At 32.3% G+C, this 23,939-nt stretch overlaps 1 protein-coding gene across 2 annotated transcripts; it reads left to right on the top strand.

Moving 5' to 3' along the window:
- Nucleotides 1-10,145: 10,145 nt before the first annotated feature.
- Nucleotides 10,146-16,372, top strand: LOC112040792 (probable boron transporter 2). Of its 2 annotated transcripts, none has more exons than XM_024073691.2 (12): nt 10,146-11,496; nt 11,748-11,830; nt 11,931-12,123; nt 12,271-12,340; nt 12,566-12,731; nt 13,007-13,173; nt 13,294-13,467; nt 13,607-13,702; nt 14,191-14,328; nt 14,413-14,732; nt 15,145-15,415; nt 15,829-16,372. In XM_024073691.2, the coding sequence occupies exons 1-12, from the start codon at nt 11,393-11,395 to the stop codon at nt 16,126-16,128; spliced, it is 2,082 nt and encodes a 693-aa protein (XP_023929459.1). In that variant the 5' UTR covers nt 10,146-11,392; the 3' UTR covers nt 16,129-16,372. The 2 variants fall into 2 exon arrangements, with proteins under 2 accessions (XP_023929459.1, XP_023929458.1); XM_024073690.2 differs by having other exon boundaries at nt 10,147-11,496; nt 12,202-12,340.
- Nucleotides 16,373-23,939: the final 7,567 nt, after the last annotated feature.

Raw genomic sequence — 23,939 nt, 5'->3', positions numbered from 1 at the left:
GCATTGCTATAGACCACTTTTTAGTGTAGTAGGTAGGGCCACTTTGAATTGAAAGGATCACTTGGCCACTTGGCCAAACTGTTAGTGGAAAATGATAGAATGCTACATATATTGCCAACGTACGGACCCAATGATTTAATTAAAGTTGTTGTCAAGTTGAGAATGCCGTTACTATTTAAATTAGTAAATTAGTATAAAATATTTTATCCCAATATATTATTCATATGGAATTATGGATGTCTCATCGGGCCGTTACGGTTTTAGTCCAAAAGTCCGGGTCTTTTAGTTACCTAATTTTCTAAGAAGTTTTATAAGATATTCATTTTCTTCCCCTTTCTTTATTTTGTTTAATGTGTTAAATTTGACTTATTGGAGACAATAAAGTTTATTCCAATAAGGTGGAGTTAGTACTTATTTTAGTAAGTAGTTTATAGTCGGCAGAAGATAAATATGAATCCCTAATACTTTAACCACGGTTAAGTGTAAAGTATCTCGTCCACCTCACCTTTATGTTTTACCACTTAGATTTGAGCCGGGTGGGATGATAAATTTGACTTATTGGAGACAATGAAGTTTATTCCAACAAGGTGGAGTTAGTACTTATTTTAGTAAGTAGTTTATAGTCGGTAGAAGATAAATATGAATCCCTAATACTTTAACCACGGTTAAGTGGTAAAGTATCTCGTCCATTTCACCTTTATATTTACCACTTAGGTTCGAGCTGTGCGGGATGCATTAATATGGGACGGTGGTGGAGTCATGCACAAGTGGTGTTTATCTTGACACTCCTAATGAGTTTGACTTGACAAAGTATGGTTCATCCTAACTATATACATCATATTTTGTTTTGTATACCAAATTATAGAAATGTGTTACTATAATGTGACTTTATTTTATTATTATTATTTTTTCCACATTTTTTTTACAGCAACTTGTTAGAACAATTTCTATATAGAAAAGAGTAATAGTCAATAACCACTAAAGATCTCATGTATAAATGAAGGTATCATTTCCAAGAAGACGACACAATTCTCCATTTACAAACTACTTAAATAGAGAATTCTCTTTTGTTATTGTATTTTATTTTAGTCTTATAGCTTGATTTTTATAGTTTTTTTTTAGGATAGAAATTCTGTTTTAACTTAATTTTAGTATATATATGTGTAAAGTTCCCTCTTGAAAACTTGAACCTTAACATTTACCCCCTCCAGAAGAACTTTGTACTTGTAAAGTGACATTACAACAGAGTGCACAAAAGTTACGTAGAATAGTTTCTAAACCTCTATGATTTATGTGTGAATTATATGTGTGCATTAAGTGTAATAGTTTTTTTAATTTTTTATTTATAATTATATGGGCTAGTATTTTTTTTGTAATAGTGTGATTAGAAATTCTAATATCCTAAATCCCACCCCAAACCTATCCATGACTCAAACACAAACACAAACACAAACACAAACATAAACACACACGGGCCCACAACTATCTCTAAACTCTCGTAGTAAGGGGAGGTACCACGTCGCCCGGCAGGAACGGTGCTAGAGTAAGCCTTTGCGTTTGGCAAGACTGACAGCTAACTACCAATTTGGAGGTGCATGCTCAAATCAAGAAGAGGACACCGTGCATTGCTATAGACCACTTTTTAGTGTAGTAGGTAGGGCCACTTTGAATTGAAAGGATCACTTGGCCACTTGGCCAAACTGTTAGTGGAAAATGATAGAATGCTACATATATTGCCAACGTACGGACCCAATGATTTAATTAAAGTTGTTGTCAAGTTGAGAATGCCGTTACTATTTAAATTAGTAAATTAGTATAAAATATTTTATCCCAATATATTATTCATATGGAATTATGGATGTCTCATCGGGCCGTTACGGTTTTAGTCCAAAAGTCCGGGTCTTTTAGTTACCTAATTTTCTAAGAAGTTTTATAAGATATTCATTTTCTTCCCCTTTCTTTATTTTGTTTAATGTGTTAAATTTGACTTATTGGAGACAATAAAGTTTATTCCAATAAGGTGGAGTTAGTACTTATTTTAGTAAGTAGTTTATAGTCGGCAGAAGATAAATATGAATCCCTAATACTTTAACCACGGTTAAGTGTAAAGTATCTCGTCCACCTCACCTTTATGTTTTACCACTTAGATTTGAGCCGGGTGGGATGATAAATTTGACTTATTGGAGACAATGAAGTTTATTCCAACAAGGTGGAGTTAGTACTTATTTTAGTAAGTAGTTTATAGTCGGTAGAAGATAAATATGAATCCCTAATACTTTAACCACGGTTAAGTGGTAAAGTATCTCGTCCATTTCACCTTTATATTTACCACTTAGGTTCGAGCTGTGCGGGATGCATTAATATGGGACGGTGGTGGAGTCATGCACAAGTGGTGTTTATCTTGACACTCCTAATGAGTTTGACTTGACAAAGTATGGTTCATCCTAACTATATACATCATATTTTGTTTTGTATACCAAATTATAGAAATGTGTTACTATAATGTGACTTTATTTTATTATTATTATTTTTTCCACATTTTTTTTACAGCAACTTGTTAGAACAATTTCTATATAGAAAAGAGTAATAGTCAATAACCACTAAAGATCTCATGTATAAATGAAGGTATCATTTCCAAGAAGACGACACAATTCTCCATTTACAAACTACTTAAATAGAGAATTCTCTTTTGTTATTGTATTTTATTTTAGTCTTATAGCTTGTTTGGATGGAAGGAGAGTAGAGTAGAGAGAGGGAGAGTAAGTTAAATTATATTGTTTGGATGTTTTTAAGGGAGGAGGAGGAGGGATTTGGAGGAGTTCAGAGGGGTTTTAACTACTTCTAATCCCTTATTTTTAATTTCCCTAAATTGGAGATATTTAGAGAAAGAGTAGAGCATAAAAATGTTTGACCAAATGAATTACCAAATTTACCCTTACCATATTAATAAAATTAGAAATTATGAAAATGTTAATTATATTCTCCTCTCCCTTATTTAATTTTAAAAACATCCAAATAAGTTGGAGGGTAACCATTCCTCTCTACTCTTCTACTCCTCCAAACTTTCAAACATAGCATTAGTTAGTAGTTCGTATAATCCTTGTAAGGTGTTCATGTTAGTAAGTCTATTCTTTATATAGGTTTTTACTTTGTTATTAATTGATTATATTTAAGGTCCATTGAGTTTGCATTAAGTTCTTAGTTCTTAGCTCGTTAGATCTTTAATTATATGACATTGATCTCATTATTGTTTGTATGATCAATTTGTTCGTATTGGCATCTCGATTTGCTTTGTTAGCATCTTGTTTTAGTGTAACTTTAAATGATTTAGCTTCCTAGTACTTTGAGACTTTGAAACTTAGTTAGAAGTTAGCCATTTATTTTCCATAAAAAATTGTTACTTGCATTCTCTTAAGTAATCAAATTAGCCTTGAATAGTCCTCTTAATTGAGGCATCATTGAACCACACTCTTGTTAGATACGAAGTCAAATAATCCAAATAAGATCACGTGCAAGAAAATTGAAGTCTTGAATAGGTCATTGATATCCTGTATTCACATCGATAAGGTAAAATTAAAATCATTTCAAACAACAATGAAATAAGGAATTTTTTCTATCCTAACTTCTACTAAGGCTTTGTTTATTTTGAAATAAAATATTTTATGGAAAATATTTTTCCATTTTTTAGGTGTTTGTTTGCAGGTAAAATATAATCAAACTTGTAAAATTTTTTTCCTTGACCATAAAATCTTTCATAAAAAGTTCTAAAATGTTTTATTTTTGAAAATTTGGTAAAACATTTTCCAAAAACACACAGTGGCTTTTCCTCCCCCATTTGGTTGCTAGGTCATCAGTCCGGTGGTTAGAGACTCCACTTTGGAGACTAGTGTCGGCGGTCTAATGGCTAGAGACATAGCACCATAATCTATGCCAGAGGTTTAGTAACCGAAGATGTCGTTTTGTCGACCGGTGTTGGTGGTCCAGTCACAGGTTGACTACCAGTTCCAGTGGTCCAGTCACAGGACCTCAGGCACCAATGACTTTGGTGTTTAGCTGTTAGTTTTGGTGATTTGCTTGAAAAATTTTACTTGTCATACTAAACACTTGAAAATATTTTATTGAAAATGTTTTACATGTAAAATATTTTACTTCAAAAACAAACTGCGTGTAAATCTTGGTCTCAATCCTCTAAAGCTAAGATAGTAAACTAAAATATATTTCATTAAAGAAATTTGAGCATATCATTCCCCTAGGGTTGTATTGAAAACCTCCCTCCAAACTGGCCACATTGCATCGTGTACAACCCTAGGGGAACGATATGCTCAAATTTTTTTAATGAAATATATTAGTGTTGCGAGGTGAGATCTGTGTTGTTCGATGCTAGTCGGAGAGTGTACAACCTTACCATCCCCTCCCAGAAAACAAAAAGAAGCATAGTCGACAATGCAATGAGGGAACATGAAGGTGGCAAAAATTGAACAATCCCCTGTGGATTGAAGAGGGATTTGCAATCATTATCAACACATCATATGGATGCACAAATTTGTTACCACATTTGAGTAGATTTGAATCTGTTGGTGCATCTAATTGGACCTCAATCTTAACACATTTAATTTGTATGCCACTTTACAACGGAAAATATGTATCACTATCATATTAAATAAGGCACTAAAAAGTTCCGTGTGTAGTTCAATTTTGTCGATAATTCATTATCATTAACAGGTTGCTTTGTGGAACAAGTTGGTGTATAGATAACACTCAAGGGTAACTGGGTAAGGATGCAAATGCAATGACTTCACCAATAAGATGATAACAGATAAAGCTGGAGGTGACGACTGAGAACTATGATAAGATAATGATAACAAGTACTTAAACATCTGGCACAGATGATAAGATAATGATGATAAAGTTACACGAAACCTGAAAGAGAGGTTAAATAATCTATGGTAATGCATAGTACTAACTAAAGAGAGGAACATGCATAATCCAGAATCCAGATGTGTAACTTTACACATTAACAATATAAAAAATATAATCCTAAAAAGGATTCATTAACTTTTTGATGAACTGTATCATCTTGATCTTTTGTTAATGTAAAAAAGAAAGGTTATCGTACCAGATCATGACCTGTTCAAGATACCTTTTTATAATAAAAAAAGAAAAAGAAAAAAGAAGGGCGAATAAATTGCACTTTTTCACCCTAAATTATCACCTTGAATAACTCCTTGAAGTATCAAAACGCTTAATCAACCTCTCTTGTTTTAGAAATATGTTACATTTAACCTCATGCCATCTATTTTAGTGTTAAGTCTAACAGAATTCAGCATTAAATGACCAATTTGCCCTTCTGCCGTCTGTTTTGCAGTGGGGTAAATTGGTATTTCAATGCTAAATTCTGTCAAACTTATAGTCTGTTCAAAAATTGCTTATTTTTGGCAACTTATTTGCATAATATGAGACAAAAAAAACTAAATATTAGCTTATTTTTAAAAAGTTGAAAGTTAAATTATTTAAAATAAAACTAAGACAAAAAGTAGTATAAGACCCGTAAATTATACCTAAAATAAGCAAAAAAACTAGCTTATAATTATTCTTCAAACACAGACTTAACGTCAAAAACGATAAGGTGAACATTGAAACAAGCAAAGTTAAAGCTTTGTGGGTTAATTATGGGTTTTAATAATTAAGGGATTTAGTGTAATCGGGGTAAAAATCAAAATACGAAAATGTAATCCTCCCTAAAAAAAAGGTTGCCTGCTGCTACTAAAATTATGCCACAAGGTTTTTTTTAAAAAAAAAAAAAAATTATGCCACAAGGTTAGTGTGAACGGTGCACGCCTATTTTGTCACACAGCTGTAGTGTTCCCAGTTTGACCTTAAGAGATAGAAATATTAACAAGAAACTTATATATATATATATATATAAACCTATTACAGCTGTGACTCACTTAGCCAAAAAAAAAAAAAAACATAGGAAAAGAAAAACAAGAAACTTATATATATATATATATATAAACCTATTACAGCTGTGACTCACTTAGCCAAAAAAAAAAAAAAACATAGGAAAAGAAAAATAGCCTCTAAAAATTTGAGCAATGCCTTATGAATTTTGATTCTTTGAATGACTTGGATAAGTTCATTTTAAAAGTTAATACTATTTCGCCAAAAAAAAAGAAAAAGCACTGAGTTGGATAATAAAATCATAGTATCATACAATAAATTTAATTAATGAAAATTTTTATCATGTAAGAATTGAAAAAAAAAATTAGAAATATTGTTGAATAATAATTATTCTTTTTTTTGGGTAGAAAATAATAACTTTTCATTTATAATAAAGAGTGTGGTTGAAACATCTTTTAATGTTTGTATTTTTTTATGAGATTTATTAATATGTATTTTTAGGACATATATTAGTAAATTATTTTAAAAATTTTTTATTAAAAAAATAATTAATTATTTTAATAACTTTTTTAATTTTTTATAAATTTTAAAAAAAATAAATGGTTAATATATGACTTAACGATCTTCTTTTATTACCATAGCTATGGACATTTCCACCTATGAAACTTTATTATTCCTTGATCCGAGTCTTTTCAGTCGCTTTTATGGTTTGAGGGTAGAAAGATTTTCAGTTGCATCATTGCTTTTGTCTTTCCTGCACCTTTCAATCAATCATAATAAAGTCTTGCAAATGCGATTCAACCTTTCATTCTTTCCTCTTTTTATTATTTTTTTATATAAAAATTTTCAACTTGCGTCTACTCCGCTTTTAATAATTACTTTATCCTACGTATCAATTATTAGTATAGTTAGAGATTATATTTTATATTTTTTATTTAATTATCAGATACTTTACTAATTAAACTAATTAGAACCTATTATTTTTACTTTTAATACTTCACTTCCCATGACTGATGCGAATTAAAAAAAGTATATATTACTGCCTCAAAATTAATATCAGGTAAAATAAAATCTTATTTTTTAAGTGCTTCACCAATAGCTAGCAAAATATATACTTTCAACATATAATAATTTTTTATAAACATGATAGGATTTGAAATTCATAGCAGCTTTTATGATGATTGTTTTTTTAATGTCAAGGCAAAATACCAATACATCAAGGACATAATGGGTCTGTTTGGATAGTACTTATTATTGCTGAAAGTTGCTAAAAACTGATTGTTACTGAAAATACTGTAGCAAAATAATTTTTAAATATATAAATAGTACCGTGGGACCCACTGTTAATATTTTTAATGTGTAAACAGTACATGAACAGTACGTGAACAGTGCACGCACAGTACATGTACGGGAAAAATGTACTAAAATAATAGAACTATGTAGGTAAATTATTCAATCATAGGCCTTCCTCCTCAAAGCCACAGCATATTAATGGCTTTCAATTGGCTCCATTGATTTTATTGTCTTAGAGCATTAACAGCAGACCCTTAAAAACCACATTTTTTTAGTCAAAATTTTATCTAAACTCACCTAAAATTCTCATGGATCAGATTTAATAAATGGTCCCAAAAAAAAATTAATAATGAACAATGGGCTCAATACACTTATTGAGTACGGTTCACTCAAGACATAAAAAAAAATTATTATTACTAATTTTCTCACTACTCTCTTTGTGTCTAACTATTTAAATAGAAAAGTGGTAAAGTATTGAAGCTAATATAGTTATTTGTAAATGATAGATTAGTTAAAGTAACAAAAGTGAGACTTTTAGACGAAAGTTTACTAACAATTCATTGAGCCTTGTGTGAATGCTCTAATAAGGGATATGAGTTTGAATTTCACCTAAAATAAAAAGAAATTCATTGAAATCAATGAAATGTTAACTTTTTTATGATAAAATAATTGAGAAAAAAGGTAAAAGAGATGTTATTAGTTGATAACGTCTTTTAGCAATACATTTACTAAATTTGATGGAACTTCCTCCATCCATACATTTGAGGAAGGTAAATTATTTGCAAGGGATATTGGTATTTGAGACTTTGTGCTTTAAGGTGATTCTCTTGTGGTTGTGAATTCTCTAGCCAAAAAATTTCTTCCTCCATCATCAATATCTGCTGTTACCTTTGGCATTATTTCTTTGTCACATGAGTTTCATCATTTCGAGGTCTCTCATACTTGTAGGAATGGTAATCAACTAACTCATTTTTTTAGCAAAATATGCTCTAGGTATTGAGCATTATGTAACTTGGATTAAGGAGACTCATTGTTTCTTAGAACACGCTCTCTCAACTGATGTAATTTCATTTCGCTCTTTTTAATGAAATTTTAGTCTTTCTATCAAAAAAGAAAAAGAAAAAAGTCCGGTGCTTCTAGAGCTCATATAGCGAAGGCACAAGCAACATTGACCCGGTTTGGATAGCACTTTAAATCACTCAAAGTCGCGTTGCGTTTTCTTTTTTTTTTTTTTTTTTTTAGCAGCCGGATTTATTGACTTTTGTGAGAAAAAAACATTGTACATGTACTGTGCGTGCACTGTTCNTTAAAATAAATACAAATAAACAATTTGATTAGAGAGAGAAAGAGAGCCGTGAGAAAAATAAACTAGTAGTAGTTTATTTTTTTCAACTGAAATAAACTAATGCTTACTTTCCCAGAAAAGACATCAGCTTTTTTTTTTTTTTTGGACAGAAAATAATGAACAAACAAGAGTCAAGAGACATCATAAGAAAACCATTGTATGAGGGTTAATTCAATTCACGTCGAGGGTCAATTCCAGCTTACATTATTAATTGATTGGCAGTATTGATTATTAAAATAAATACAAATAAACAATTTTATTAGAGAGAGAAAGAGAGCCGTGAAAAAAAAAACTAGTAGTAGTTTATTTTTTTCAACTGAAATAAACTAATGCTTACTTACCCAGAAAAGACATCAGCTTTTTTTTTTTGGACAGAAAATAATGAACAAACAAGAGTCAAGAGACATCATAAGAAAACCATTGTATGAGGGTTAATTCAATTCACGTCGAGGGTCAATTTCAGCTTACATTATAAATTAATTAGTGTTTTAATCTAATGATAAAAAAGGCAATCATCGTAAGCGGACGTTATAGATTAATTCTTTAAAAATAAATTTTTTGAGGTCTGATAATGTTTTTTATAAATGGATTGAGATAGGTGCACCTAATGCAATAGCAATGGTGGTTAAGATTGAAAGTTGAAAAAATCAATTTTCAATCTCCACTATTGAATAAAAAAAAGTTGAAAAATAATTTAAAAAATTAAAAAGTTAAAGTTAAAAGGTAAAGATGGTAAAAATTTATATGAGAGGAGTGGGTAATTGAACCGGATCCAAATCCTTAATTAATCTCACTACTTTTATGCATTTATTGCTGCATTTCTTGACATTTGTGGAAGGATTTTAGTTTTACTTTCCTGAACCCCGCATGGGAAAAATGTACTAAAATAATAGAACTATGTAGGTAAATTATTCAATCATAGGCCTTCCTCCTCAAAGCCACAGCATATTAATGGCTTTCAATTGGCTCCATTGATTTTATTGTCTTAGAGCATTAACAGCAGACCCTTAAAAACCACATTTTTTTAGTCAAAATTTTATCTAAACTCACCTAAAATTCTCATGGATCAGATTTAATAAATGGTCCCAAAAAAAAATTAATAATGAACAATGGGCTCAATACACTTATTGAGTACGGTTCACTCAAGACATAAAAAAAAATTATTATTACTAATTTTCTCACTACTCTCTTTGTGTCTAACTATTTAAATAGAAAAGTGGTAAAGTATTGAAGCTAATATAGTTATTTGTAAATGATAGATTAGTTAAAGTAACAAAAGTGAGACTTTTAGACGAAAGTTTACTAACAATTCATTGAGCCTTGTGTGAATGCTCTAATAAGGGATATGAGTTTGAATTTCACCTAAAATAAAAAGAAATTCATTGAAATCAATGAAATGTTAACTTTTTTATGATAAAATAATTGAGAAAAAAGGTAAAAGAGATGTTATTAGTTGATAACGTCTTTTAGCAATACATTTACTAAATTTGATGGAACTTCCTCCATCCATACATTTATAATCAATACTGCCAAGACTTGAGAGAGTTTTTTTTTTTTTTTTTTTTTTGAGAAAAGACTTGAGAGTTTTTATTTTACTTATTTATGCTTTGTCACACAGCACACTTTCTCATTCACGCGAAAATCACTTCAACATTTTGCTGAGTTTGTTGGCGAAAAATCTTTCTTTGCTCATCCATAGCGTCAGAGTTCAGAAGCTATTTTGAGAGCATACATTTTGAACCTTCTCTTCCATTCCTGTCTTCTTTTTTTATATTTCTGTGCTCTCTCAGCTGATGTAACTGCAAGCCATACCTACTCCTCTCTCTCTCTCTCTCTCTCTCTCTCTCTCTCTATATATATATATATATGTATATATGAGTTCTTTGTTGTTGTAGTTGTTGCTCAAAAGGGTCTTCTTCTTTTTGAATAATGTAACTTTGATTTAGCTGTTCAAGTTGGTTCTTTTCCCAGTTTGGTTAATGCCCATTTGCTTATAACTGTTCTGAATCAATCCTGCTATGGTTTTAGTCATGAATTCTCGCTAAATTTCCAATCTTTATGTTAATGTCCACTTGCTTCAAACTGTTCTGAACCCATCCCAAAATGCAGTTTCTGGTAATGGGTTCTCGTTAATTTCTTGGTTCTTGCTCATATAACCTCTAAAGTCTAGAGCTTGACACAAATTTCACCAATTTTGGCATGTAGAATTTGTACCATGTAGTTTAATCCTTAGCATTCTGCTCCAATTTGTTATTATTAGTGGGAACAGTTGATGAATAGGAGGCCACTTTGATAGATAGGAGAAAAGGGAAGGTGATGGATCTGAGCTTTGCCGAAGTCAACCGGTAGTTCTGATCTGAGCATATATGGGGAGTGTATGTGTTCGTTAATATGGAACTTCTCAATTCATTACGGATTCCATCCGCTAATAGTAATATACTTCAAGTAGTTAGGTTCATTACCTTTTGTTCTTCTTCAAAGTAATATACCCCAATTATTCTTTACACTAAGTTAAAATTTAAAATTCTTCAACTTTATTCATATGTTTATATTATCTTCAAGGGTCTGTTAACACTTAATGACTCAACGTTCTTTTTGTCCTGCCTTTCTTTCACCTCCAATCTTGAAGAAGAAATCTCTGCCTCTCTTCCCTTAAATTATGTATTTACATACATATATTATATATATCTTCTGTTATGCACGTTTAGTAACCATGTTGGCCTCTCGAGTCCCTTAAATTTGAACTTAACTTAAGCTTCTTCGATATCATATATTGCCCCAGTTACTTGTCACTCAAACAAAAGCTAAATAAAGTATTAGTCCTTTTGTGGTTCACAAAATATTTCACTTATCATGGAAGAAACATTTGTTCCCTTCCGTGGAATCAAGAATGACCTCAAAGGAAGGCTTTTGTGCTACAAACAAGATTGGACTGGTGGTATCCGCGCAGGTATCAGGTATGCAACTCTTGCACTGCTCATCCCTTTATCACAAATAGAATATTGTGTTGTTTAAAGATATTGATTTTACGACTGCAACTCCAAAATTTTGGGACTAAGACTTGGTTGTTGTTGTTGTAATCGGAGGAGCTATCACAACTTCAAGACAACATTGTTTCTGGTCCAGGGGCAATGTTCAATTTTTGCCTACACTGCTACTTCTAAATATATGTCATTTGAAGCTATAATAATTATTTTCTGTCATTTAGGATCCTGGCTCCAACAACATACATATTTTTTGCTTCAGCAATTCCTGTTATATCTTTTGGGGAGCAGTTGGAGAGAAATACAGGTCTGATGGATTTTCCTTTTTTGGTGTTGCTAACATCCTGTTGTACTTTGTACTTTGGTATAGTTTGCTAAGACATGCTTTGTTTGATTCTATGTTACAGGAGGAACTTTGACTGCTGTGCAAACTCTTGCATCAACAGCACTTTGTGGTATTATCCACTCGGTTGTTGGAGGACAACCTCTACTCATTCTAGGGGTGGCTGAGCCTACAGTGTTGATGTATACATTCATGTTCAACTTTGTTAAAAACCGGAAGGATTTGGGGCAGAAACTCTTCTTAGCCTGGGCTGGATGGTAAGGTTATATGAATAATGCAAAGGGATTGATTTTTGGTGATATTTTAGCATTCTCTATACTTCATTGGGATTTCAGGGTATGCGTGTGGACAGCCCTTTTACTCTTCTTGCTGGCTGTTCTGGGTGCATGCTCTATTATCAATAGGTTTACGCGCGTTGCTGGCGAATTGTTTGGTCTGCTAATTGCAATGCTATTTATGCAGCAGGCCATACGGGTGAGTATGCTTTATGATTTTACGTTGTGCAGTGAAAGTTTCATTTTCACCAATGAGGACTCAGAAGTTTTCAAAATAACTGTATATTTGTAAGTTAGTTGGAAAACATCCAGCGTGTTGAGTAATTCTCATTAGTTGAACTTTTCCTCAAATAACTCAACATACTAATATTGTTTATAAATATTTTTTATGTGGTACCTTCAACTTTGGAATTTCATACTACAGGGAGTTGTGGAAGAGTTTGGTATACCCCAAAGAGAAAATACAAAACAGACTGCACTCCAACCATCCTGGCGATTTGGCAATGGAATGTTTGCCTTGGTTCTGTCCTTTGGCCTTCTTCTTACAGCATTAAGAAGCCGAAAAGCCAGATCCTGGCGCTATGGGACAGGTATGAGGAGTTTGCTTTGGAACTCTTGAATATAGGGTTAAAAGATCATTCACATGTGTCCCATGTTAGCTTCAATTGGATAATCTCTCTCTTGTTGTCCTCATTAGTAAATGTGAGGTCATCTTTCTATTTCTTTATATGGATTCAGTGATTTTTCTCTCTTTGAAGTATTTTTGTTACCTTCTCTCAGGAGGAAGCAATATTTTTTCAGTATCTATGCTGTTCACTTAATATCTGATTAGTTTCTTAATGGTAAATGTGATTTGAATTTATAGGTTGGTTGCGGGGATTCATTGCGGATTATGGAGTGCCACTTATGGTGCTTGTATGGACAGCTGTGTCTTATGTACCTGTTAATGATGTCCCAAGAGGAATCCCAAGGAGGCTTTTCAGCCCAAATCCATGGTCTCCTGGGGCATACTCAAATTGGACAGTCATTAAGGTGTGGTTTGCCAGATATCTACTAATATACATTTCTAGCATCTGCTTTCAGAGAGACCCAAATTTTTTTTTCCTTGCATCTGAAGATTGTCTACAAACTCATACTTGTATAGTTGTGCAGGACATGTTGAATGTTCCTCCATTATATATAGTTGGAGCATTTATACCAGCAACTATGATTGCTGTGCTTTACTACTTTGATCACAGTGTTGCATCTCAACTTGCCCAACAGCAGGAATTCAATCTGAAGAAACCAGCCTCTTATCATTATGACCTTCTTCTTTTGGGTTTCTTGGTAAGTTGTTTCCCCTGAATATAAAATTTCACTCATGTAATTATGTCAAGAGTCTCCATCTCAGATTGAATAAAAGCATTTACTTTATCTTGTATCTAGGGAAAATTTTCATTTTAGTTTTGAATTCTTCCCTTGCCAGGTCATATTATGTGGGCTTATTGGTATTCCTCCTTCCAATGGTGTAATTCCACAATCTCCTATGCATACAAAAAGCTTAGCTACCCTAAAACATCAGGTAAGCTCCTTTATTGGGTTCTGGAATTTGATGAATCTCATTTTATGACAATAAAATCCCCCTATTTTTGTTCTCAAGTTTATCACAGAATTCAGATCATAAGTCTAAAATCTTAGCCTCTCTATGCTGGCAAACAAGCAGGACCAGAATCTAACCATTCTAAAGATTCATTCCAATGATAATCATCTGATAATTTGAGTGCTCACTGTATTTTACAAATTAGGCAGTTGGAATTATCTGTCTATGGACACTTGTGTTCAGAAACTCTAATAAAAATCCTTCTTGTCTTCCAATTTTAATTTATTCTATAATGAGAATGATCCCTTCTTTTCCTTTTTGTGTGTGTGTGTTGAATTTGTCTTTGACTGATCCTTTTCTGTTAGTCTCTCTTGGTCCAATGTATAGTCAAATGTTTGATTAGTATTATTCTTTTCTTGTGATGTAGAACCTAATAAATAATCTGGGCCCTTTTGTTGTCCATGGAACAGCTTTTGCGGAATAAGCTCGTATTAACAGCCCGGAAAAGTATTAGTAAGAATTCAAATTTGGGTCAATTATACCGGAGCATGCAAGAAGCATATAATGAAATGCAGACTCCACTAGCCTACGAAACTCCACCAGCTCTGGTAAATTTATTCATTTACAATTTTTGATTGATACAAATATATTATCTTTTCCTTTTTCTTGTCTTAGATCTGAGTTTCAAACAGGGACTGAAAGAGCTGAAAGAATCCACAATTCAATTGGCCTCTAGTGGTGGCTACATAGGCGCCCCTATTGATAAGACAGTTTTTGATGTGGATAAGGATATTGATGATCTTTTGCCTGTTGAAGTAAAAGAACAACGCCTCAGCAATCTGCTTCAGGCATCAATGGTTGGCTGTTGTGTTGCTGCTATGCCACTTCTCAAGAAGATCCCTACTTCAGTTCTTTGGGGCTACTTTGCTTTCATGGCAATTGAAAGCTTGCCTGGAAATCAATTCTGGGAGAGAATATTGTTGCTTTTCACTGCTCCAAGTCGAAGATACAAGTAAGTTTATGCTCATACTTGCTGTTGCTTTTGGCATTTGGTACAAATTCTTAAATTTCTTCTATACTTTGAGACTTAAACCTCCAAAGACATTGTTTTCCTCTTCACATGTTCTTCAATATCAATCCCTTTTTTCTCCTCTTTCCAGAATTTGGATTTATAATACTAAATATCATGTAGCATGGTGTCTTATATTGTGTGTGTGTGTGTGTGTACTTACTTGGTCATTTTATTGGAAATGCGTTATATCCTTCATGTAATCCAGAATAGTTCACTTTTGGTTTTTCATTTCTTAAATCATACCTGTGGATAGTTTTTCATATATGTAATATATTATTGTTGGACTTACTATGGAACATAGTTCATCATTATTTTTTTAACAGATGCTGATAATGATTATACAATTTGTTAGGGTGCTGGAGGATTATCATGCAACCTTTGTCGAGACTGTGCCCTTCAAAACGATTGCTACCTTCACCTTGTTCCAGACAACTTACTTGCTTCTATGTTTTGGCCTAACATGGATACCAATAGCTGGGGTCCTTTTCCCACTGTTGATCATGCTTCTTGTACCAGTGCGACAGTATGTGCTCCCTAAGTTTTTCAAAGGAGCCCATCTTCAAGACTTGGATGCTGCAGAATATGAGGAAGCCCCTGCCATTGCCTTCAATGTGTCATTTCAAGTATGTTGTCTTAACCATTCTGGTCATTTTAGCCAGACCTACCAAAAGATCAGATTTGGATTGAATATTTTTTTACATTCTGTTTTGTGAGAGTAATTCCAATTTGGTCTTGCTTCTTGCCAGTATTGTGCCCTTGATGAATCCCAATTACAATAAATGTTAAGAAGTCATAGTTAGATTTTATCTAGGCATTTGTTTATCTATGTTGTCTGAGTTTGTACATTGGTTCATCTGAGCAAAAAACATTTGGATGAATTGTGGTACATGGGTTCACAACATAATTTGAGAAAAGAACATCAAAATGCATTAAAACTATCTAGTTACAAGAGTTCCATCCTTGAAAACAGGCCTTTATTAGCTTATCTTATGAAGCTTCTCTACCCAGTCTTGATGTTTTACATATATTCTTGCAGAACCAGGATCCTCAGGAAAGAATTACAAACTTTGATGATGGGGAAATTCTTGATGAAATTATCACAAGAAGCCGTGGTGAGATCCGTCTCACTCAGAGTCCAAAAGTAACAAGTTCAACCCCTACTTTGCTAGAGGATATAAGAACTGCTCATAGCCCACGGATATCACAGAGAGTATACAGCCCCCATGTAAATGAACTAAGGGGGGAACAGAGTCCCAGATTGAAGGGAAAAAGACTTGAAGCAAAGCAAACTCCCAGTCCTGGGCCGGCTATTCTTGGACAAAGTCCCCGTGATTAATTTTCAAGCTAAACCCTATATTTGTGATTTATGGTGAGGTTACTTGTCAAAGGTGCTCGAGAGGTGCTGTTCCAAATACCATATAACCAAGTGTTATATTGTAGATGTTTGTCTTTTCTTTCTTCTAACATTTTAAAAGGGTAGGTTGGTTGCCAACTTGTCGTACTACCCTTCCTCCTATCTCTTATATGGGCTGGGCAGAAAACATAAGTCTGATAATGGAAAATACATCTATTTATTTTCATTGCTTCCGTTGGTCGGTAATATTATATCTTTACACAAGTAATATTCATTATGCTGGTGGTTAGAAGGAATGCAGGAAAGATCAATAGAACTAGCTTTTGATAGGGCTCTATATCTATAGCAGTGCAATAATCTAATAATCCAAAAGAAAAGTTACAATTGTGTGTTTCATGAACCTTTATCTTCTATTATCAGGAGAGTAAACAATGTTCATCAATCTAGTGCCCCATCCTTCCCTTGGTTTGGACAATATTCAGCACTCATCTGATATGTGCATGTCAAGTACTTTAATAATTACAGACTTACAGTATCACTTTATCTGAAAGTCAGATTCTTAGATTAACAAAGATTGATTAAACTGCTAAATATGTTGTAGTCAGCAATTCCTCTATGGACTATTATTGTTTACTTTTGACTTGAGCTAAAATTATTTGAACACAAGATGAACTTTTGAAAAGGAGGACATGATCTTGATGTAGGCATGCTTATTCATTAAACTATTTGTAGAACATGAGAAGATAAGCAAGACATGGGAAGTTTTTCTAGTTCATTTTCTTCTTCTGTTTAATTGAGGAAGCTGCTTTCCATTACCCAAATTGGTTGGACTTTCTCGAATCTATTCTTTGCTATATATTGATCTACAATCAAATGGAGCTGCATTGACTTCTGGACACCTTGACAGTAGAGATTAGATATATAAAAAATATTTCACTGTCTTTAAGTAATTTAAGAAAAGAAAAAGAAGAGTAAGATTGCGTGGTGTTACTTCAATATGGTTTTGCACATTTTTTTACTTGTCACTTTTTTTTTTTTTTTTAAAAATGTAAAAAAGGTGATAAGAATGATCAAGGCTTCCTCTGAAATATTTATGCATTGTGCCTTTTTTGGGAAACTTGACATAAATTTACTTGGTTAAAACTTACTTTCAACTTCAAGTGAGTTTAGAAACATGGATTGGTTCAGGTGTCACCATTAGTGCATGTTGTAAATGAGACGTTTATGTTATGGCTGTTTAGATGATTTGAACATTTGACAGTGAAACCACTGACATGCGCAACAATGATTCAATTCTGACCATAGTTTTGACATGTTTTGGATTCTTCTATTTCTTTTAGACCGTGTGGTGGGGGGGTGGTTGCTTGCTTTCTTTTTCCATGTTATCAAGAACGTTGAAATTTTGGGACTAGATCATATATCGCGGATGAATTTGGAAGTGGATCAATAATTGGGCCATAGATATGTCATCTTCCAGAAACAGAACTAAACAAGAGTTGTGTAATGTCTGTCAGTGTCTTCTCATGGTTTTCTCTTTAATCAGCACTATGTTATTTGAGTGAGCCTTTTACTTGAAGAAAAGTCATTTCAATGCTGTATCATTTGCACTGCGACAAAGATGAAGTTCACGATGATCAGGCTTCCACTAGTGGCTTTAGGATTGATGAGGGTGAATTTTTCACATATAGCAAAGAGAGCACTCCGCTTTAGCTTTCTATGCCATTGCTCAAATAGTTAGTATTAATGCCAATGGAGTAAGCCTAGCTACTACTACTAGTCGGCAGCTGCTTTTCTGTTCTTTTTCTTTTTGCAATATTTACAAATCCTGGATTTAATCACTCTGATCATTTTCAATTCTAATTCATCATTTACTTTTTCTTAATTCTCTCTTGCCTTCATGGATGCATCATTTTTAGTTCTTTCTTGAGATTATTGCTTAATGATGGTGTTTGAAGAAGTGGTGATAATTTCATTTGAAATTATGGCTAGTTGAAAATTTTAAAGTTCATGTCTGGTTAAATTGGGAGATCTTTATGAAATGACAAAACACAAGCCTACAGAGCCTAATAAATGTTTGCTAGATATGAATGTCACTATCACTTCGTCTCAATGGTCTATCTCCATTGTAAAAAGTTTGTCTCCTAAAAGCACTTTAATGATTCGCTTGGATTGAGGAGAAGTAGAGTAAAGTAGAGTAGATTTAGCACAAAATTAGCTTTTTTTACCCAACTTTACTCTACTCTCCTTCACTCCCCATTCTTCCTCCTTCTATCCAAACAGGCCATAAAATAACTTTTTCATATGGATATGAGGATTTGGTTAGAACACATTTGGAGACTGACTAGATAGGTAGCTCGGGAACACTAGTTAGTGGAATGCATACAATTCTTTCCATTGTCTCTACTATCTGCAACTTGAAGTAGCAGACTAGATCCTCGTGTCACACTCAAGTATTAGGTGCCGAGGGAGATTGATGACCACTTAGGTACCTCATACATGAGTCATGCATGAAAGTATATATGTTATTCAAAGGCCATTTTCTTCCATGTATATTATTATTACCTTTTACTCAAGGAAAAACTTACTGCTGGACACTTTCTTAATCAGTATTGATTCCATTCAACGTCCTTATCAGCACAGATTTTGTCACGAACAAAATAGTGTCTTTGCAGCCAATTATTGTCTTTTGAAATAGACCTCACCTAATGTACGTATGGATATATCATGTTGACAATAGCAAAGAAAAAAGATACAAAATTTTATTATTGGGTGTTAGGTGGTCTCAAATGTGAGTTTTTCAACCAGAAATTTAGAGTGATATGACCAGAGGTTGGTAATCTGTTTTTTCCCATATTGACTTAATACACATTCAATATAAAACTTAGTATACATTTCTGCAATACTTTCATAATCCAAATTTACATGCTAATCCACACGATTTGGAATATTACAAATAACAATAACATTGCTGTTTATGGTTTTCAACTTCGTTAATTTGGTATTTTTCTTTAGAGAGAGAGGTTTTTTTTTGGAGGATAAATTGACGAATAACTAACTAGTTGAGTTTCCACACGATGTGTGGTACAATTTATTATTAGTTTTCTTCAATATTTCGATAAGTTTTATAAAAAATCTTATAATTTAACTGATTGGCACCTCAATTTCTAATAGAAAAATTCATGATTCAAATCCCCAACCCCAACTATCGATGTACAAAAAAGATATTTCAATAAATTTCATTGTAAAAAATTGTAATTTTTAGTTATTTTTTATATAGACAAAATAGAAATACACTATGAGTAAAAATATTTTTCCCTTTTTGTTGGACATGGTTTCAATTATTGCAAAAACAACTAAATTTGAGTAAAAATGTCATATTTCAAATAAATTTTTTCTCACATAAAAAAAAACCGATTGTTTCTCATATAAATCTTAGAAAAATGATATTAAAATTTCATTATGCTTACAATTAATTAATATAACAAAATAAACATATTTATCATGTTTGTAACATTTTTAATTACATAGAATACTTACTACAGTGTTAGTTCCACAAATGCACATGCACATGCGCATGCACACGCACACACTCACACACAAAAGAGTTAGGAAATTTAAGGAATTAAGATTAATTTTAGTGAATTCACAAATATTTTATTTTTTTATGGTTTTTTTGATAATTATTGTCAAAGGAACTAAACATGAGTAGGAATGTCATATTCTAAATTTATTATTATTATTCCAACTAAAAATGATTTTAGTCTTAAAAAAAAAACTAAAAATTATTTTCTATATTGAGTTTATAAAAATAATCATATAAATTCATTTAATATAAATAATTAATGTACAACAATAGATAATTAATATATTCATTCACATGATACAACCTCATACTCTCCAACATGAGATCTATACTTTTATATATATACTAGTCGCAACCCCACACATCGCACATGGATCTTTGATTATTTTGAAATGAAATTTAATATATAATTTATTTAAAAAAAATTTATAAATTTATATATTATGATTAATAATCAGTTTTCTTTATTTGGGGCTTCGTTTCTTCTTCCTTTTTTACTAAAATTTGCTGGATTTGCTGGATTTTTTTGTTGGATGGGTTGTTGGGGACAGAGTCAGGACTTGGAGTTAAGGAGGGCAGAAGTATAAACAAAAAACAGCATCTTCTTTAGGAGAATATTCAAGCCATAACTTAAAGCGATCATATTCATACCTAGGACCTTGAAAGTTTCAACCATTCTTAGATTTTTAAATTTTTTAAAACGAGGTTGGTATGGACCCAACTTAATGTAACATCGCCAAATCTCATCTTGTTAATTAACGTGATAAATATATATTTGCCTATGCCATTCGGGATCACGTTGTAATTGCAACGAACTCATATCAACTTTTTGAAATTTTGTTTGAAAATTTTCCTTAATAGGGATGTCCAAATTTTTCTCAACTGGTTTATTAGGATTTTCCCTAATTATAACATCAAGATTTTCCTCAATTGGGACATCAGTATTTTCCTAAACATTAGTGGTTGGTAATGGTGCACTACTAGGATTAGCTTCTAAATCATTTGAAGCTTTTCTTTTGAAAAAATCAAATATAGTAATTGATTTTTTCATAATCTACAAATAAAATATAATTTGAAATTATCATATCATTATATGGTCAATAATCTATAATTAGTACTCAATAGACAAACATTATATACACAAACACTCAACAATTAACCAATAAATTTTAAACATGCAAAAAAAAATCTCATTAATTACTTACCCAAAAAACATCTTTTTATTTTTTTAAAGACACCAAACCACTACTACACAAAACTACATCAAGAGCATATATGCAATATATAGGTGTTGAGATGTGTTGCATTGTTGCTAATGTTGTACTGTTGCGTCACTTGCGTGTTTTGTTTGTTTATGCTTTTCATTAAACAATGAGAGGAGAGGACTGTTGGATTCAGTGGACTGGACAGCTTTTTATATATAAAAAAAATATAAATTTTGTCATTGATTAAATAGAGAAAGACGAGTCTAGCGTCATAGTGCAAGTTTACCTCTTTGTCTCTGGTTCTATCTTTCACTCTTTCTCTTTAGTCTTTGCCTCTCTTCAAATTCTCTTCACAATTTAATCAAACAATTTAGAGATTCAGATATGAGAGGGACTGAGGAAGGATACAATATTCTCATCCAAAAAAATAAAAGAGATTGGATATAAATTACCAGGCTTGTTTTGATAGGGGCAGGGCAATCTGCGTTGGACTGGTGGTGGCTGGTGGCGTCAGGCGTGGTGTGCTACTGTGCCTCTCTGCCTTTGCTTCTGGTGCATGCCGCTGCCCAACCCCTCAGTCTGCGTTCTGCCTTAAGTTAGGTTTATTTATTTATTTATTTATTTTTGAGTGGCTTAGAAATTCCTTTCTTTTTCCCTTTTATTACGTCTGCCTTGCCATTAGGTGTTTTAATTGGCTTTGATTATTATTGTTATTATTTTTTTTGCTTGCGTTTGTTTTAGGTGTTGTTTGGGCTTAATTTTTGCTACTGGGCTTTTTTTTTTTTTTTAGCTTTCAAAAATATTAATAATATTTTTGAGGGGGGCAAAGTTCAATTTTATTGAGAAAAATTGCTAAAAATAATATATTATATACATACTAAATTTTTTTAAAAAAAATCTGAGGGGGGCAGTTTCAAAAAATCTGAGGGGGGCTACACCCCCCCCCCCCCAGTCCAAGAATAACTCCGTCCCTGCTTCCAGTGCTCACAAATGATATGTCAGAATCTGGAATGTAAAGCTTAAATGCTTTGGTCAAAGAAGCCCTGGCAGATCGGCACTGGGTTTTGATGAGAGGTAGAGGGAAACAGAGATGAGAGGGATCAGCCTTCAGAGAGAAGAATGTGCTTGAGTTTTGGGATATTATGTGGGTTATAATCGTGTAAAACAAGGTGTGTTAAGTTTAGAGTTATTGGCTGACGTGGCACTTTATTATTGGTGGCGTAAAAGAGCTGCTTTACCCCCGCCAGCTCTGGACAAAATGTATTCTCATTGTTTATTTTTAAATCATTTTGGATGAACAAAATTGTAGTATTTGGAGAGAAAGTACTCTTAATAATTGTATTAGAAATACTCTATATATAATGCCACTTATTTACATAAAACCAAAGGCTAATCAAATGGAAATAATTGGATTAGTGACATATTTTAGCTTTCGCAATTGTATTTTCATTATTATTTTGTTGTTGTTGTTGTTGTTGTTGTTGTTGTTGTTGTTATCAATTATTATAATAACGCACATAGAAACTTAATTATGAGATTTTGCCAATAATTGTTTATTTTATAATCTCTTTAGAAGGCAAATTTGCAATTTCTGTAGAAAAAATAATCTTAATAGATTATATATAACAAATTATTTTTTTAATTGATCAAATTAATCATTGTGAAGCGATGATTGATATGACATTTTGCAAAGCGATGATTGATAAGACATTTAGTTTTTTTGCAGAGTATCTTCATATAGGTTTGTTTTGATTCAATGTATTTTTATGAATGTTTTGAGATAAAGTAGGATGCTACAAGTTGAAATTTTTTAATAATGGGAAACATCTATTTTTCTCATTCTTTTCTAAATGTCATCATTGGAAAATTTTAATCCACACTATATACTATCACTAGCAAATTGGCTCATAATATGAATAGATGAAAATTTTAATATAAATATAGTAAAAACTATATATATAATTTTTTATTTATAGAAAACACAAAATTCATTACTTTAAAAAAAAAAAAAAAAAAAAAAACTTGCCCTTTGTTTGTGTGGTAAATAGTTATATAAAAAGAAAATGAAATTCTCTTATGAGAAAACATTTTGAAACTGATTATTAATCATAATATATANGCTCGTTAGATTGGTGATGGAAAGTAGCTTCAAGGACTTAAATGGAACGCGTAAATTGGTTTTAAGGACTAAAAGTGGAAAAAATAAAATGTAGGGATTAAAATGAAAAAAAGTCAAAATATAAGGACTAAAAGTGCATTTACGCCAATTAGAAAATTACATTACACACAAAATTAGTACCCATAATCACACATGTTGCATAAAGTGGAATTACTTGCAAAATAAAATTTTCCATACCTATGCAAAACAAAACCCATGTCAAGTTTTAGTGTTTTGACCATGAAATAACGTGACACTACTAAATTATAAAAACCACATTCCAAATACCTCGTAATCCAAAGTACAATCTTGGCCAATAGAGCACTTAATTTGCCACTCTTCATCGTTAAAGTCTTCCGATTTAATGGAGGCAAGTGAACCAGGTTTGTCTTTATTTGGGGCTTCGTTTCTTCTTCCTTTTTTACTAAAATTTGCTGGATTTGCTGGATTTTTTTGTTGGATGGGTTGTTGGGGACAGAGTCAGGACTTGGAGTTAAGGAGGGCAGAAGTATAAACAAAAAACAGCATCTTCTTTAGGAGAATATTCAAGCCATAACTTAAAGCGATCATATTCATACCTAGGACCTTGAAAGTTTCAACCATTCTTAGATTTTTAAATTTTTTAAAACGAGGTTGGTATGGACCCAACTTAATGTAACATCGCCAAATCTCATCTTGTTAATTAACGTGATAAATATATATTTGCCTATGCCATTCGGGATCACGTTGTAATTGCAACGAACTCATATCAACTTTTTGAAATTTTGTTTGAAAATTTTCCTTAATAGGGATGTCCAAATTTTTCTCAACTGGTTTATTAGGATTTTCCCTAATTATAACATCAAGA

This window comes from Quercus suber, unplaced genomic scaffold, assembly GCF_002906115.3.
Source record: "Quercus suber isolate HL8 unplaced genomic scaffold, Cork oak 2.0 scaffold_77, whole genome shotgun sequence".
Classification (NCBI taxonomy): Eukaryota; Viridiplantae; Streptophyta; class Magnoliopsida; order Fagales; family Fagaceae; genus Quercus; species Quercus suber.
This window is presented reverse-complemented; position numbering and strand designations above follow the sequence as displayed.

What these genes read in the sequence shown, in the direction of transcription:
- LOC112040792 (XM_024073690.2), top strand. Translation starts at nt 11,393, where the DNA reads ATGGAAGAAACATTTGTTCCCTTCCGTGGAATCAAGAATGACCTCAAA. An exon ending in ACGAAACTCCACCAGCTCTG is followed by an intron (nt 14,329 to 14,412) that starts GTAAATTTATTC and finishes AGTTTCAAACAG; the next exon opens with GGACTGAAAGAGCTGAAAGA. An exon ending in CCTTCAATGTGTCATTTCAA is followed by an intron (nt 15,416 to 15,828) that starts GTATGTTGTCTT and finishes ATATTCTTGCAG; the next exon opens with AACCAGGATCCTCAGGAAAG.